The sequence below is a fragment of the Anser cygnoides genome, chromosome 2, assembly GCF_040182565.1.
Source record: "Anser cygnoides isolate HZ-2024a breed goose chromosome 2, Taihu_goose_T2T_genome, whole genome shotgun sequence".
In the NCBI taxonomy this organism is placed as follows: Eukaryota; Metazoa; Chordata; class Aves; order Anseriformes; family Anatidae; genus Anser; species Anser cygnoides.
Genome location: NC_089874.1, coordinates 63,945,001 through 63,958,285, shown reverse-complemented (window position 1 = coordinate 63,958,285; position 13,285 = coordinate 63,945,001). Strand labels below are relative to the sequence as shown.

General features: G+C 41.7%; 1 protein-coding gene across 2 annotated transcripts in view; it reads right to left on the bottom strand.

Moving 5' to 3' along the window:
• Positions 1–13,285, bottom strand: part of LOC136786338 (neuropeptide S receptor-like) — a 120,990-nt gene that overhangs the window by 10,737 nt on the left and 96,968 nt on the right. For both annotated transcript variants that reach the window (XM_066992274.1, XM_066992273.1), the window contains 3 exons: positions 9,296–9,399; positions 8,372–8,465; positions 3,433–3,634 (listed from right to left, as the gene is read on the bottom strand). In XM_066992274.1, the coding sequence (XP_066848375.1) occupies positions 3,433–3,634; positions 8,372–8,465; positions 9,296–9,399 (400 nt within the window). The remainder of the gene's footprint in view (positions 1–3,432; positions 3,635–8,371; positions 8,466–9,295; positions 9,400–13,285) is intronic.

Genomic DNA, 13,285 nt, shown 5'->3' with positions numbered 1-13,285 from the left:
AGGTGAGGCTTTCTGCAGATGCAGGTGGCAGAACTAATTAAGAATTAACTCTGCCAGACAGTGTCCCATATTGCATTGGGCAACCACCGTGCAGTTAGGTCGGAGTACTTCAGAAGAGAAAATAAAGGAGCTGTGCAAGCAAATCAAGTTATTGCAGAAAAGGTGTGCAGCCTGCACTCTAAGGCTTTGCTTCCTCACTAAGCACTTGACTGCTGCCTTATTCACAATAAATTAATATTTCATATATGAATTCATTTTATATATGAATTTAATATGAATAAACCTGCTTCTTAGAAACTGTTACTTGACTTTTCAGTTGCACATTTGTGGATCATCTCTCCATTGTCACATTACAGCCTTATTCTTTGTAACATCTTCACCTAAAGACCACTAAATTCAGAAACCACAAAACGCCTTCCTCTCTTGACTAAATAACACCTCTCATTTGTATAATTAATCTTTCAACAGAGTAATGCACATCCACTACATCCGGACATTGTGCCTGTCCTCTCTCTCTTGCTCACTCCTCTGAAACAGTGTCTTGTTTGTGACCAGTCTGAAAGAGCATCTGGAGGTATGTGGTGGAACAGGGATTTTGCAGAGAAATGGAGTCCCTGCAGACAATAATGGCAGTTCTTGCTGCTCTTCAGCTGCAAACTGCACATCAGAATATTTATATGCTGCAGTCATATTAGGTGGATTAGTTTTAAACCTCTGGACTGACAAACAATTTCAAAGAAATAGGTGTTGTCTCTTGAGGCTGCATTAGCAGAGGTCCTGAAGATGTGTCGGATGGGATTTTGCAACCTTTACTTGTATGCTTGAATAGCCAAAACTTGAAAACATGGCTTTAAAAATAGCCAGTTCTTTCTAAACTGTGTGGTATTTGTTCACAATGCTTCTGCTGATGGTCATCCTCTTTGTCTACAGCTCTAGACATCCCTCTCTATTCTGAAGGAAATAATATAATTGACAACAAATAAGTGGCCATAAAGCATCCTTCCATGGCCCACCTGCTTCCATCCTCCTAGTGCCCAGCACCACTTAAGACCTGTAAAAATTTTTTCTTCTTGCTGGCAGGGAGGTGGGAGAGCCTGTGCTGGTATACACTGAATCAGGGACATGTTTGAATCAGGAGCAGGCTCTGCCCCATGACCCTGAGGCCAGTGTTTGAGGTTCCTGCCCTGCCATAAGCTTCTCATGTGGAAGTCACTTAAGGTTAAAGCTGCAGAAATTTTAGGATGTTTTGTTCATCTCTCAGCTGTCAGGGCAATCTTATGAAATGCTGGTTTCACTGCCTTTCCCTTTCCCCTCATGTCTTCATCACCTTCTCGCTTCTGGAGATTTACAGTAAGTCAAGTCACACATTTCTGGCAGGGAGGAGAGGGAGCGTAATGTCAGCAAATCAGAAAAAAATGTTGCTATGTAGCTTGCCTGTCCTTGGGAAAAACAAACAAACAAACACTTTTATACTCCAATAAAAGAAGGATTGTCTGTCATAGAAAATGTATGGATCTGTAAGTCTGAGCATGAAAGAGATGTTTTACACACCGGTGGAATGATAGATAAGTTGTCAGGCTGCTGGCCTTTTCCCTGAAACACTTAAGATGCTGGGTATAATTTCCTGCTTGCTAACTGTTTAAAAATTTCAAAACAAATCTCCTCCAGAAGTGATAGACAGCCTCAAAGTTTTCTGGTGTTATTGCTTTTACCATTAGATTGTGTGTGTGTGTTTGTGTTTATTCTTTCTGCTGGCAATAACAGGCTGCAGATTCACCCACATTTTTACTTATTCCCAAGAATACTTTTTGGTTTATTTAAGACTAGTCAAGCTTTAAGATACAGGAAAAAAAAATACAAAGAGAAATGGTCCTGTCTAAGAACAAAGAGCAATTGGATAACCTAGAAGCTGTTTTTCTCTATTCTATGATGCCCTTTCTTTAAGGAGAAATTTTAATGATTTTGTTCTTTGTCTGTGCATTCTGCACAAGAATGGGAAGTTTAGCAAACTGATGTGTTATAATCAAAATATAGAAGTCATCCCTTCTCTTTAGGGAGCAACACTGAGCAATGTTGAAACCATACTAAAAAGTCAGGTAGATGAATTCAAGCACCAAAATTTCCTTGCTCCCATGCTTTTGGTTCTATCAGAGATAAATCTGTTTCTATTAGAAGCTGCGGAACTTAATCTCTGTGATTAAACTTCACAAAATTAAAAGGTATCACTCAACAGGAAAGGAACTAAAACCATGGCATGGTCTTTAATATTTAGCTTATGTAGCTTTTCCTGTCATCACCTAGAAAAGATCAGCATCCCCCCTGCTCCCACCTGAAGTGTTAATGAACAAGAATCTTATAGAAACTTGGTGGTCTTGAAGGTCTTTTCTAACAAAGATGATTCCATGAGACTCATGCCGGGAGTCTCAGACCCACTGGAAAAGCAGAATGACCAAGAGAGATGTCTGACAAACATGCAAACAGAGCTCCTCTCTCATAGCCCAAGTAGTTGTCACCAAGGTATGCAGAAAAAAAGGAGTCCCAGCAAGTCATCTTTACCACTAAGAAGGAGAGATTGACATGAAGAAATTCTATCGTAACCTTGCTACTGAAAGAGAACATAAGGGAAAGAGAGGTGAAGAATATGTCTTCACTGAGAGCACAAATTACTGCCACCAGCAGCCTTTCAAGGCTGTTAGTTACAAAGCTGCGCTCCTCTTCCACAGGAGTTTTTGACTGCTCATTCCAACCGGTAGCTCCTCAGGGCTAGATCATTTTTGTTTAATGTTGGCTAATGGCAGTACCTGAGAGGAAGGCAATAAATTCACTGATAACCAAGCACAGTTTGGGATATTGGCTGAGCTCAGTTTAAAAGGAGATTCTGCTGCAGATCACCTTTGTTCAAATTTCCCATTACAGAATGGGAAGAATTTCATTTCTTTGTATTTTAGCAGTGTTTGACAGCTTCAGACGTTTAGGGATTTCTTTCTGACCCTGATGAAGAAACACTCTTTTAGTACTATGAAACTTGAGAGCACTTTAAGTTAATTTCAGTTTAATTAGCCTGTGTGGTTTCTGTTCTTTTATTAACACAATGTTTTGTCATAATAGCTAGAATAGATTCATACTGTATTTGTAAAGATATATTTCAAGATATTTCAAGATAATTTCAAAGATATATTTCAAGCCTGAAGCTGCAGAGATAAGTGGACATACTTAGTGATTCAATCCTTGTTCAGAAAGAATGTTCCCAGCTATTAATACTGCATGGAGAGCACCCAGGGCAAGCACAGCGACCCGTGCATTACATGATGCAAACCGAAGCCACTATAAGGCAGGTGTGGAGATGAAACCGTAATGAATGAGTGAAAATAAAGCATTAAGCCGACTGCATGCTTGACAGCTTTCATCATGCACTCCCACCAGCGGGCTTACCTGATAATGATCAGTGGAATGAAGTACACCAGGAAAGCAACCACCGTCATGTAGGGTATCCAGTAGGAGTCATCGGGCCAGAGAGCCCAGCACTGCACTTCCCCATTGGAGAGCTGCCGTTTCCCAAAAATAATCAGAGTCGGTATCGAAAACAGGAAAGAGAGGCTCCAGGCCACTCCAATAAGAACTTTCGCCTGTCTTTCTGTTCAACAGATTCAAATAGACAGTGTTAATGGGGTTGCCAATGAGGCTGTCCCTTTGAAGCAGAACTGAGAGAAAGGTGGGGAGGAGCAGACGGTGTGAAGAAAGGTGTTTTCAGTCTGAAGCCAGTTGGTGCTGAGAAGACTGCAAGGGAGTGTGGGGGTTCGTCTCTTTCTCATGGTAAAAAGTCATTTAGTTATGATTTTTTTCAATATTCTTAGGGCCCATTGAATCTGAAACGCTATGGGAAAGGCATGGATGAGGGTCAGCAAGTCAGAAACCTGAGAAGTAAAACATTCCTCTTGGCCACCAAGGCAACTTCATGAACGAGTGCAAGGGACGACAGGCCTGCCCTGAAGCACGTTCGTATCTGGGCACCGCAAAACAGAAGTCAGTATGGAGACAGACGGAAAAGAAGGAGCCTTTGAGCTACAGGTACCTGAGTAAGGTTGAGACCAGGAAGGGCTACTTAAAATATACCTGGGTTGGAGTGTACTGGATGTACTGGAGGGGGGAAATGTCCTCCTTGGAATGGAAAATTAACATTTTGATGTATCTTGTAGGGAGAAGACTCAAAAAAATATTCCCTCTCAGGAAACAGAAAACACATCTACTTAGGGTGGAAACAAAACTGCACAGCCATCTGCTCTTGACCCCAGCTGCAACTCTACTGCCCCAAGGAGAAGTGATGCTGGAGAGCCCAGGCATGTCCTGCAGTTCCCCATGGCATAGTGGGGACCAAACCCAGCTCCAGTTGATGGACACAAGCCCAACCACGCCAAGGGTGGGCAGCTAACCATGCAACAGGGAAACAGGATTGCGGGCTAGTGCTTGAGTGCTCAGCCCTGCTTTGTTTGCTGCAATAGCCATCCACTAAGAGATCCTGCTGGATTTCATGTTGAGGAATGGAAGTTCAAGGATCCCAAAATACTTGGTAGATTTGGGTTACTGTTTCTACCTTTCTCTTGTCCTCCTCTACTGCCAAATGAAGAAAACCAATAGAAAATCAAATGATGCCCGGTGGCTCCTATGGAATTTTGTAAAAATCAACATGTTGGAGAAAACAGCCCCAAAGATTTAATTTTGACAAATATGTAGCTTTTGGTAAAATCTCTAACTGAAAAGTATGGAGAGGAGGGGCTGATCTGTGGAGTATCAGTGATTCTCAACAGCAGTTATTCCCCCCGCCCCCCGGAGTCATATTGCTACAGAAACAGATGGGGACAAATTTTTGATTTGGGAAGCTTTGGTGCTGAAATACTTTATTGTCCTTCTTGTCTACAAAATACCTGGAGTTGTGTGTGAAACAGAAAATCATTTTAAATTATGTATATCAAGAAGAACATCTTTTCTCCTTGAAGCTCAAAGAGCAATATAAAAGCATGTGGGAGAAGCATTCAAAAAGTAATTTTATGCTTTATAAAACATCACTTGCAAATATTCATTTATCCTGCTCATCTTTAAATGCTACCCACGTTCAGCAAAATACGGTCTTGCTAATCCAGGGCTTAAGGGAACTTTGATGACATCCACTAAGTGAGAGGGTTAGATTAAGTCTATAAATATTGCACAAGCAGAGGAGAACCATAAAGTTTCCCAAAGCATAACAGAATAAACTTAACAAAAGGAATATTAACAGCTTTACAAAATATCTCCTGACAGAAAATGCTTTTAGGTGGTGAGGAAGCTACTTAAACAACATGCTACAAGCCTCAATGGGGCCCAAGTGTCTATTTATAAGGGGGAAAGGTCATTCTTGGATAATGTATCTTATTTTTTGCACTGTGTAGCTACACCCTTAATTTGAAGTGAAGTGGGCAATTTGTACTTGGCAAAAGCGTTGTTTTATCTACACGTTTTAAAAAACTTTAGCTGCAATGTTCATTTATTCTTTTTTTAAAACATTCTTTGTATTTGGTAGAAAATGACCTTGCCAGTCTAAAGGGCTTTACAGGCTACTGGTAACATATGGATAATTTTTTATTTTATTGGGCTAATGTTAATCAGCTGCCTCATAAGCAGGTTTTTTATTATTATTTTTATTTTATTTTTGCAAATGCTCTAGTATGCTCCAAATGCTAGCAAATTCTATAACTAGGGCTATATAAGTTATAGATGGAATAAGTTATAGACAGAATCAAATAAATAACAGATTTCTAATATTCTGTATAATACTCTATATAATATTCTGTATAATATTCTATTCACCCCTGTCAGTATTTTCCTCTAAACATAATATTGCTCTTTATATGGAGAGTTTTCCTTGCTGGAATGGTCAAGATGAACATCCAGCATTAGGAGGAATCTGTCACAAGCTCTTGTACCGACTCTCCTAATGGACCTGTTCATGTCCCCTTCCCTTTTGTTCTGCTTCTTCCATCTGTATATTGCAGCAGTGTTTTTTATGCACATCTGTCTGTTCTCAGCTCCATGTGGAGGAGAAGCACCTTCTGGGGGGAGTTTTGCTCCCTACTGCTATCCTGCTGCAATCCTTTCATCAAGAAAGTGCCATTTCAAAATTAGTTTTTAAGTCTGGAGAGAGCTGTTATGATCTCAATGACCTAATGGACTTGAGCATTTGCACCCCAAAACTGTGCAAGGGACAGTTTCCACCTATTTGGGTTCTGTCTTTTAACTCACAGCTAGTAATTAAACACATATACGTATTTAAAATTGTTTTGACATTTTCTAAACAAAATGATTGACTTTTTTTTCCCCCTGAAATGATATTTCAAGGTTACATTATTTCTAAACAGGGTAAAGATAAATAACTCTTTTGTTTCTTGACTGAAGGATTTTGGGGGATGAGCATTTGATTTTGGAAAGAATATACAAGCGTTTACAAGTGTTATTTTCCACCAGTTGACTCACAATTGTTTTTACCATTTCTTTGTGTCATTACCCATGACAAATTCTTGTAACTCTCTTTGTTCTCCATTTGCAAGACAGCTAAGAGCTGCACACATGGTACCTCTGCTAGGAACAGCCGGGTGCAAAAGGCTAGTGTCTATACATACATATTCCAGGAAGTTTCTGTGGTAAATATGCCTCCTTAGATCATTCTTCTGAATTTACCACTGCCTCCTTTTTCCCATTGAAGATATGCAGGTAGCTGCATGATCTTGGCTCCATGACAAGACATTTGTTGGTGGTACCAGCCCTGCTGGAGGCACGTGGTGCTCATCAAGTCCCCTCTTGCCTCCTGGCATGCCAGATCTTAGCAAATCACCCTGAACCACTTGGGCTCCAGTAAAGGTGATAAGGGGAAGAAGGCATGCTTGTTAATCCTCCTAGGCTTATTATCCCTTTGCTCAGCTCCTGTACGACCCATGTTGACCAGGTGACTTTGGCTGGAGTAATAGTGCAAAGAACATCTTTTGCAATCCATGGGGCACAGGAGGAGTGACCCACGCTGTAGTGGGGCAGGATGAGGTTTGAGATCTCTGAGGATTGCATCCCACCAAGTGTAGGAAGAGTCTGATGGAGAAAAAAAACCTCTTCCAATAAGGGAAAAAGAAAAAGAGCTATTGAATGCAATTTGTTCTTTAACCTTTATCAAATTTTCCGTAGCAGCATCAACAACAAAAGTTCATGGATCAACATCAAAATGGTTGGCAAAAAGTACTGAAAAAAATCTTTACTAAGCCCAGGAGGTAATTTAACAATGTTACTTTTCTCCTATGGTGCCTGAAGAAGAAATATCAGTGGGTCTGTCCGGTAGCTAGCCCTGCTCGGCCAGCAGCCAGTGTTTTAGGTGGTTTATGAACCTTCCCCAGCCCAAGGCTATGGGAGCTGCAGAGCAAAACTGCATCTAAAAACCTACTGATATAAAAACTTGGTATCAATCCTTCCCGCTTTGAAAAAGTCAGTCCGCATGCTGGGGAATATTAGGCTGAACTTCACTCAAGTATTTGAAGTTTTCAGGCCTTAGCATCTGCCAGAGCTGCACCACTGCCTGGGCTGTGTTGGATTCATAGGTTTTTAAGGCCAAAGAGGACCATTATTCTGATCCCCTGAATAGAGCAGACTGTCAAAAATCATCATTATTTGGAAACAAAAATAATATTTCTGTCTGATTGCAATGCATCTTCGAGCCACCATGGCTCTCGTAACCGTACCCCTTCCACCTCACCTGCTATTAATATTTTTCACTCAGTGCAGCATTCTTAAATTCAGACTTTAAGCTCTGTAGGAAAGAACTCACATTCTTTAAATTGTATTGCTAAGCAGACAAGGGGTATTTGAGTGCTGCAAAAATAACAGATGGAATTTCAAAACAGAATAAATATCCAAACTTATTTGCTATAGTTTTCGAAGTTCTCTTATCATATCAATTCTCAATACCATATATTCTCTATCCAAATTTTTTTTTTCACGTGAATAGGTAATATAGTTGTTGTATCTCCTACAGACAGCTTAGCTGTACAAGGGTTACCTTTTGCCCATAATACTTTGCTCAAAATGCTGGAAGATAATGAACCCCCTGTACTTTTTAAAATGTCATTTCGTTCTTTGCTAACACAAAGCTTATAAAAAATTGCCAAGGGCTAAGTGCAGCTTAATACATATTGAAGCCACAACTCTTTTGCCATTTGGAGAAATGTAACAGAGTCCAAATATTGCTACAGCAGGAATAAATAATTCATGGCACAAGGTTAATAATTTTGAAAACTTTCTTAGTAAAATGAAACTAGACAATACTATCCACAGCAATAGCAAGACATGGAAATTCTCCTACCTCCTTGCATGAACTTCATTGGATAGACAATGGCATGATACCGGTCTATGCTTAGTGACACGAGGACATAAGTTGAAGCATATAGAAGGACCACCTGGGGCAGAAGGTATAGAAGACAGAAATGAGACACATACATTGCAGAAAATAATGCCAGCTATAGTACCGGTCTAGGGATATTCTAGGAATATATGAAAGCTTTTACGGGAGAAAAGAAAGAAAAAAAGGAGAGGAAAGGAGAGGGAGGGGAGGGGAGGGGAGGGGAGGGGAGGGGAGGGGAGGGGAGGGGAGGGGAGGGGAGGGGAGGGGAGGGGAGGGGAGGGGAGGGGAGGGGAGGGAAGGGAAGGGAAGGGAAGGGAAGGGAAGGGAAGGGAAGGGAAGGGAAGGGAAGGGAAGGGAAGGGAAGGGAAGGGAAGGGAAGGGAAGGGAAGGGAAGGGAAGGGAAGGGAAGGGAAGGGAAGGGAAGGGAAGGGAAGGGAAGGGAAGGGAAGGGAAGGGAAGGGAAGGGAAGGGAAGGGAAGGGAAGGGAAGGGAAGGGAAGGGAAGGGAAGGGAAGGGAAGGGAAGGGAAGGGAAGGGAAGGGAAGGGAAGGGAAGGGAAGGGAAGGGAAGGGAAGGGAAGGGAAGGGAAGGGAAGGGAAGGGAAGGGAAGGGAAGGGAAGGGAAGGGAAGGGAAGGGAAGGGAAGGGAAGGGAAGGGAAGGGAAGGGAAGGGGATGTATTTTCACCCAGATCTTTTTCTGGTCTACAAAATTTAAAGGATTTAATACGTTTTAATTAATCATGTTTAAACTTTAAATGAATACCTTTAGCATTCAGCATTTCTGATGCTATCAAAACGTCTGTACAGCATTTTGTTTGGGTTTATTGCTGTGGGGGCACAAAGCCATGTGAGCTTGGGCGTATAGGGGAGCATGTGGTTCCTGTACCTGTAAGTAGCGGATGACTCTGCAAACGATATCAGGAGCCATGAAATCTCCTGTGTAGCGCCAGATGATGTCAGTCATTATGTTTATGAGTCCCGTGAATGAATCTGCAAAGGAAAGCCACCAAAGCTATGTGAAAAGAAATGCACACAAGGTGCAGTTTAGTCATGGAGGCAAGGAGGATCCTTGGAAAATAGCAGCTCCCCCAGCCTTGAGGGGGATGCTCAAGGAACTGGGAAAACCTGAGAAAGCACTGGAAGTTTGGTGCTTTTTTGGTCTCATTATTTTCTTAATTTGAAGCCTGTCCATTTGGATAGATAAAGTGAGACTGGTGTAAGTGTCAGAGCCTGCAGCTGTGTTTGTGGTGCGGTCAGGGGAGGACTTGTCACTGCCACTGGGGTTGTGGCTCAGGATGGCTGGCATTTAAAGCAGGCTGGATGAGCTGCACCCTAAAAGTGCCTTTTTCTTTCCATTGCTTATAAAAGAATGTGAAGTGACCATCTGAGAGGGCTTCAACAGCCCTAGGCTGGATGTGGACCCTGGTCTACGCTGGCATCTCTACTGAAGATGCCTAAAATTAACTGAGATCAGTTCACCCTTAAATAACAACTTGCTTTTTGTGAATGGAACTACTTAAGAAATCACCCATGGGCATTACTCCCCTGTATACCTAAATGTTTCAGGTCCTTCCACAGAGATGTGGAGGGCCTGATCCTGCAGCACACCAGATATATGCTCCTCCAGTTCACTGCCTCCTCTTAAGACCCCTGAGCTTTTCCATGAGGAGTGGACAAAGTATGATATTGGGAAGGTGTAAGTTAGTGCTTAAGTGTATCGGCTTGTTCTCAGCTGTACCAAATATTGAACTACCTAATGTCTGTTTTACTTCGCTTTTTATTTCACTGCAAAAAGAAATATGTACCTTGTGAAAGCACCCAAGGTGAAATCCAGATGCTGCTGAAATTAGCTGGAGTTCTGTAAGGATTTTATTTGCAAACTTAATTATTTAATAACTAAGCGCACCCTGTCAGCTTAAAGTTAACCTACTTATGTCTGTACTTCTCCTGCAGTCCTCATGCACCAAAATGAACACACCTCAGGCCACCTTTAATTGTTTGAGGAGATCAGAGGAGATATTCCAGTCTTTGTTCTGCTACTTATTGAACAAATGAGCATTTACAGCAATGCAAGTTGTACAAAGGGATTGCAAAAGCTGTTATTGCTCTTGAGCATATTGGCAATATTAAGTCTTGTACTTAAAAGCAGAATAATAAAATCTCTTTCCCTTTAGGACAGGATAAATGTTTTGAGTGCTGTACATAGACACGATGGTGCATCAGTGTAGTGTTGTGCTGCTTACAGTAACACAACACATTGCTCTTCTTGCACAAGTTAACATAAAGGAAAGGAGCAGGCTGGGAAAATATTCTGTGCAATTTGTGAGGAAAAAAAAAAGCTTCAATCCACATTAAAAAAAAAAATAGAGCAGTGAGGTAAAATGTTTCATTCTGATACCACCATTTTGCACATTTGAGAACTGTCTGTAAAGTTTTATATAATTATATATTATAATTAATCAGAACATTTTGGTTTGAAATGTGTGTTTTTGGAAATCATACATTTCAAAAATTTCAAAACATCTTTTTTTCAAATAGTAAATTGTTTGAACCAATATTTTCATGCAAACAGGTGTGGTTTTGTCAAAATGTGTCTATTTTAATCCCTTTGAAATTCCAGAAATTCTAGACACTTATAGCTGGAAATTGAGATCTCAACTTAATGCTGTAGAAGCAATGATCTGTTTTGCTTTATTGGAAAACTAAGATTTTATTTTTTTCCTGTATCAGTAATCCTTCATCTCCTTTTTCATCCACTCTTGATTTAAAATGAAATTAGAGCAGAAATATTATTGCTGATGCAAGTGAACACAATATTTCCCTACTTGTGGCTTTATCTTATGGCAATTATTTCAATATCTTTCAATTAATTGTTGTTTGTTCTTTCCTCTCCCAGTATTTCCCAATGCTATTTTCTCTCCCTTCTCTCTTCCCTTGCCTCTGGTGGGAGGCTGGGTCAAGGATGACCTCCAGAAGGCCCCTCCAACCAGCATTTCCATGTTCGCAATTCTCACACCTGCTCAAGGCAGCAGGAAATCCTGTTTTGAAACCATGCCTTAAATTTTGCTCATTGATTATAGTCATGGGGGCAATGGATGGCTGTTTCTCTAACGAGTATTACTGGCTTTAAGATTTTATTGAAAAGATTGTAGGTGTCTGTAATTAAGGTGGTCTTTTGAAGAAACCACAGGGTTTTAAAGGGGAAGCATTTTGAAGTGAAATGTATTCTCTAGCAGTGGTTCGAACCCAGCTCTTTCCCTCTCCTTACTCCTGAATTATTGATTCATATTCCTTCTCTCCAGTAATGAAATATTCATCAGTTCAAAGTAATACACATCAATAGAAGTTCACCTCAGGATATCCCCCAGTTTTTGACTGTCTGAGCATCTGCCAAGCAGACAGTAAATGGGGGCTCAGCTCCCCTGGGGAGGAGGAGGATGAGCAGTCTGCTCTTTCACCTTCCCATCTTAACGCTCTCTAGGGAACAGAGAGGCAGAAGGGAAGGCCTCACCTCTCACCTTCTCTGTTCTGACCAGCATTTTGTCATCCCTTTCTGACTCACTTGGGAAGTATCTTGGAGGTGCATGAAGGGTCGGCATCCTGGCAGTCTCTGGGAGGCTGGCTGTGATGCTGCCCAAAATCTCACTTCCAGCTAATGCCTACCTCAGCTGTTCAGTTCGCATCCCGAGTGTGTTTTTAAACTGCAGGTGGCCCCTACTTCTCTGGCTCATGTCATGGAGCAAGTGAATGAGCTTTCACTTACAAATGATGCCTGAAGGTGCTCTCCACCTCACGTGCCATGCAGCTGCCAGCCAGCGCTGAGACTACAGGGGGAATTACCCTGCTGAAGTGAACCCCCTGCATGCTCAGTGTGGATGTCAGCTCCATCTCCTTCACTCTACAGATCTGATCCAGCTGCACTGCAGCAGCTGCCAGTGTAATAGCGATAGACTTAAGTACTTTAAAGACAACTCAAAACTCTCTTTCCCTTTAGAGCCCTTGAGCGGGGTTTTCAGGTGACTGCAGAGGCTTTTTAAGCAAGGTTTAAACTTCCCAGCTGCCTTGTGCTGTCAGCCAAAGCTCCTCACACCTGGTGGTGTAATTTCGGAACACTTTGTGCTGGGTTTCTGAGTCTCTGGGAAGTGCGCGGTGGGCACTTGGCAGAGCACGTGTCCCTGGGCACAGCGCGCCTCTGTGTGCCAAAGCAGATGCAGCCATCTGTGCGCGCGCACCAAATTAGTCAGAGTTCTCAATTCCCTTTAATTATGGAAACACTGCCCCACATAACAACCTCATGCCCTCTGAACTACCAAGTACTGGGCCAATTTTTTCCCCTATCATTTTCTCCAACACATCTGTTATTCACTCTCTACCCAGCTAACTGATTACCCCTATACCAAGCATACATGTGAGCTCCACTGATAAAAGCACCATGTTCGCTTCTTGCCCTGAATGTGCCATTCGTCTTTTTCTTGCTTTCTGTGTCCTCCTTCCTACAGTACCACAACAACCCATTGCAAATTTTTATTAGTGGTTTAGGCAATAAATGTACTGGACATTATTCTTATGGCTCATCATAGCCATGATAATTAGGCTTCATATTTTCCATACCTTCACAGCATTGCTTTAGCCTTCACACGCAGCCTAAATCTGCCAGTGCTCTACATCTGAGACACAGATCATGAATTGCCAGCAGAGCTTTAGTCACCGGTGGATGAGTCCTCCTCACCCATGTATCATCTCAGACGCAATTACAGTCATTATCATTATGTCTTGAAAATCCTTATCTATCATGTTATTTGAATTGCTTTTGCTACAGATTAGTGTTTAGACATCAGCTATTTCACTTATGTGATCTCAGCAGATCACAAGTTCA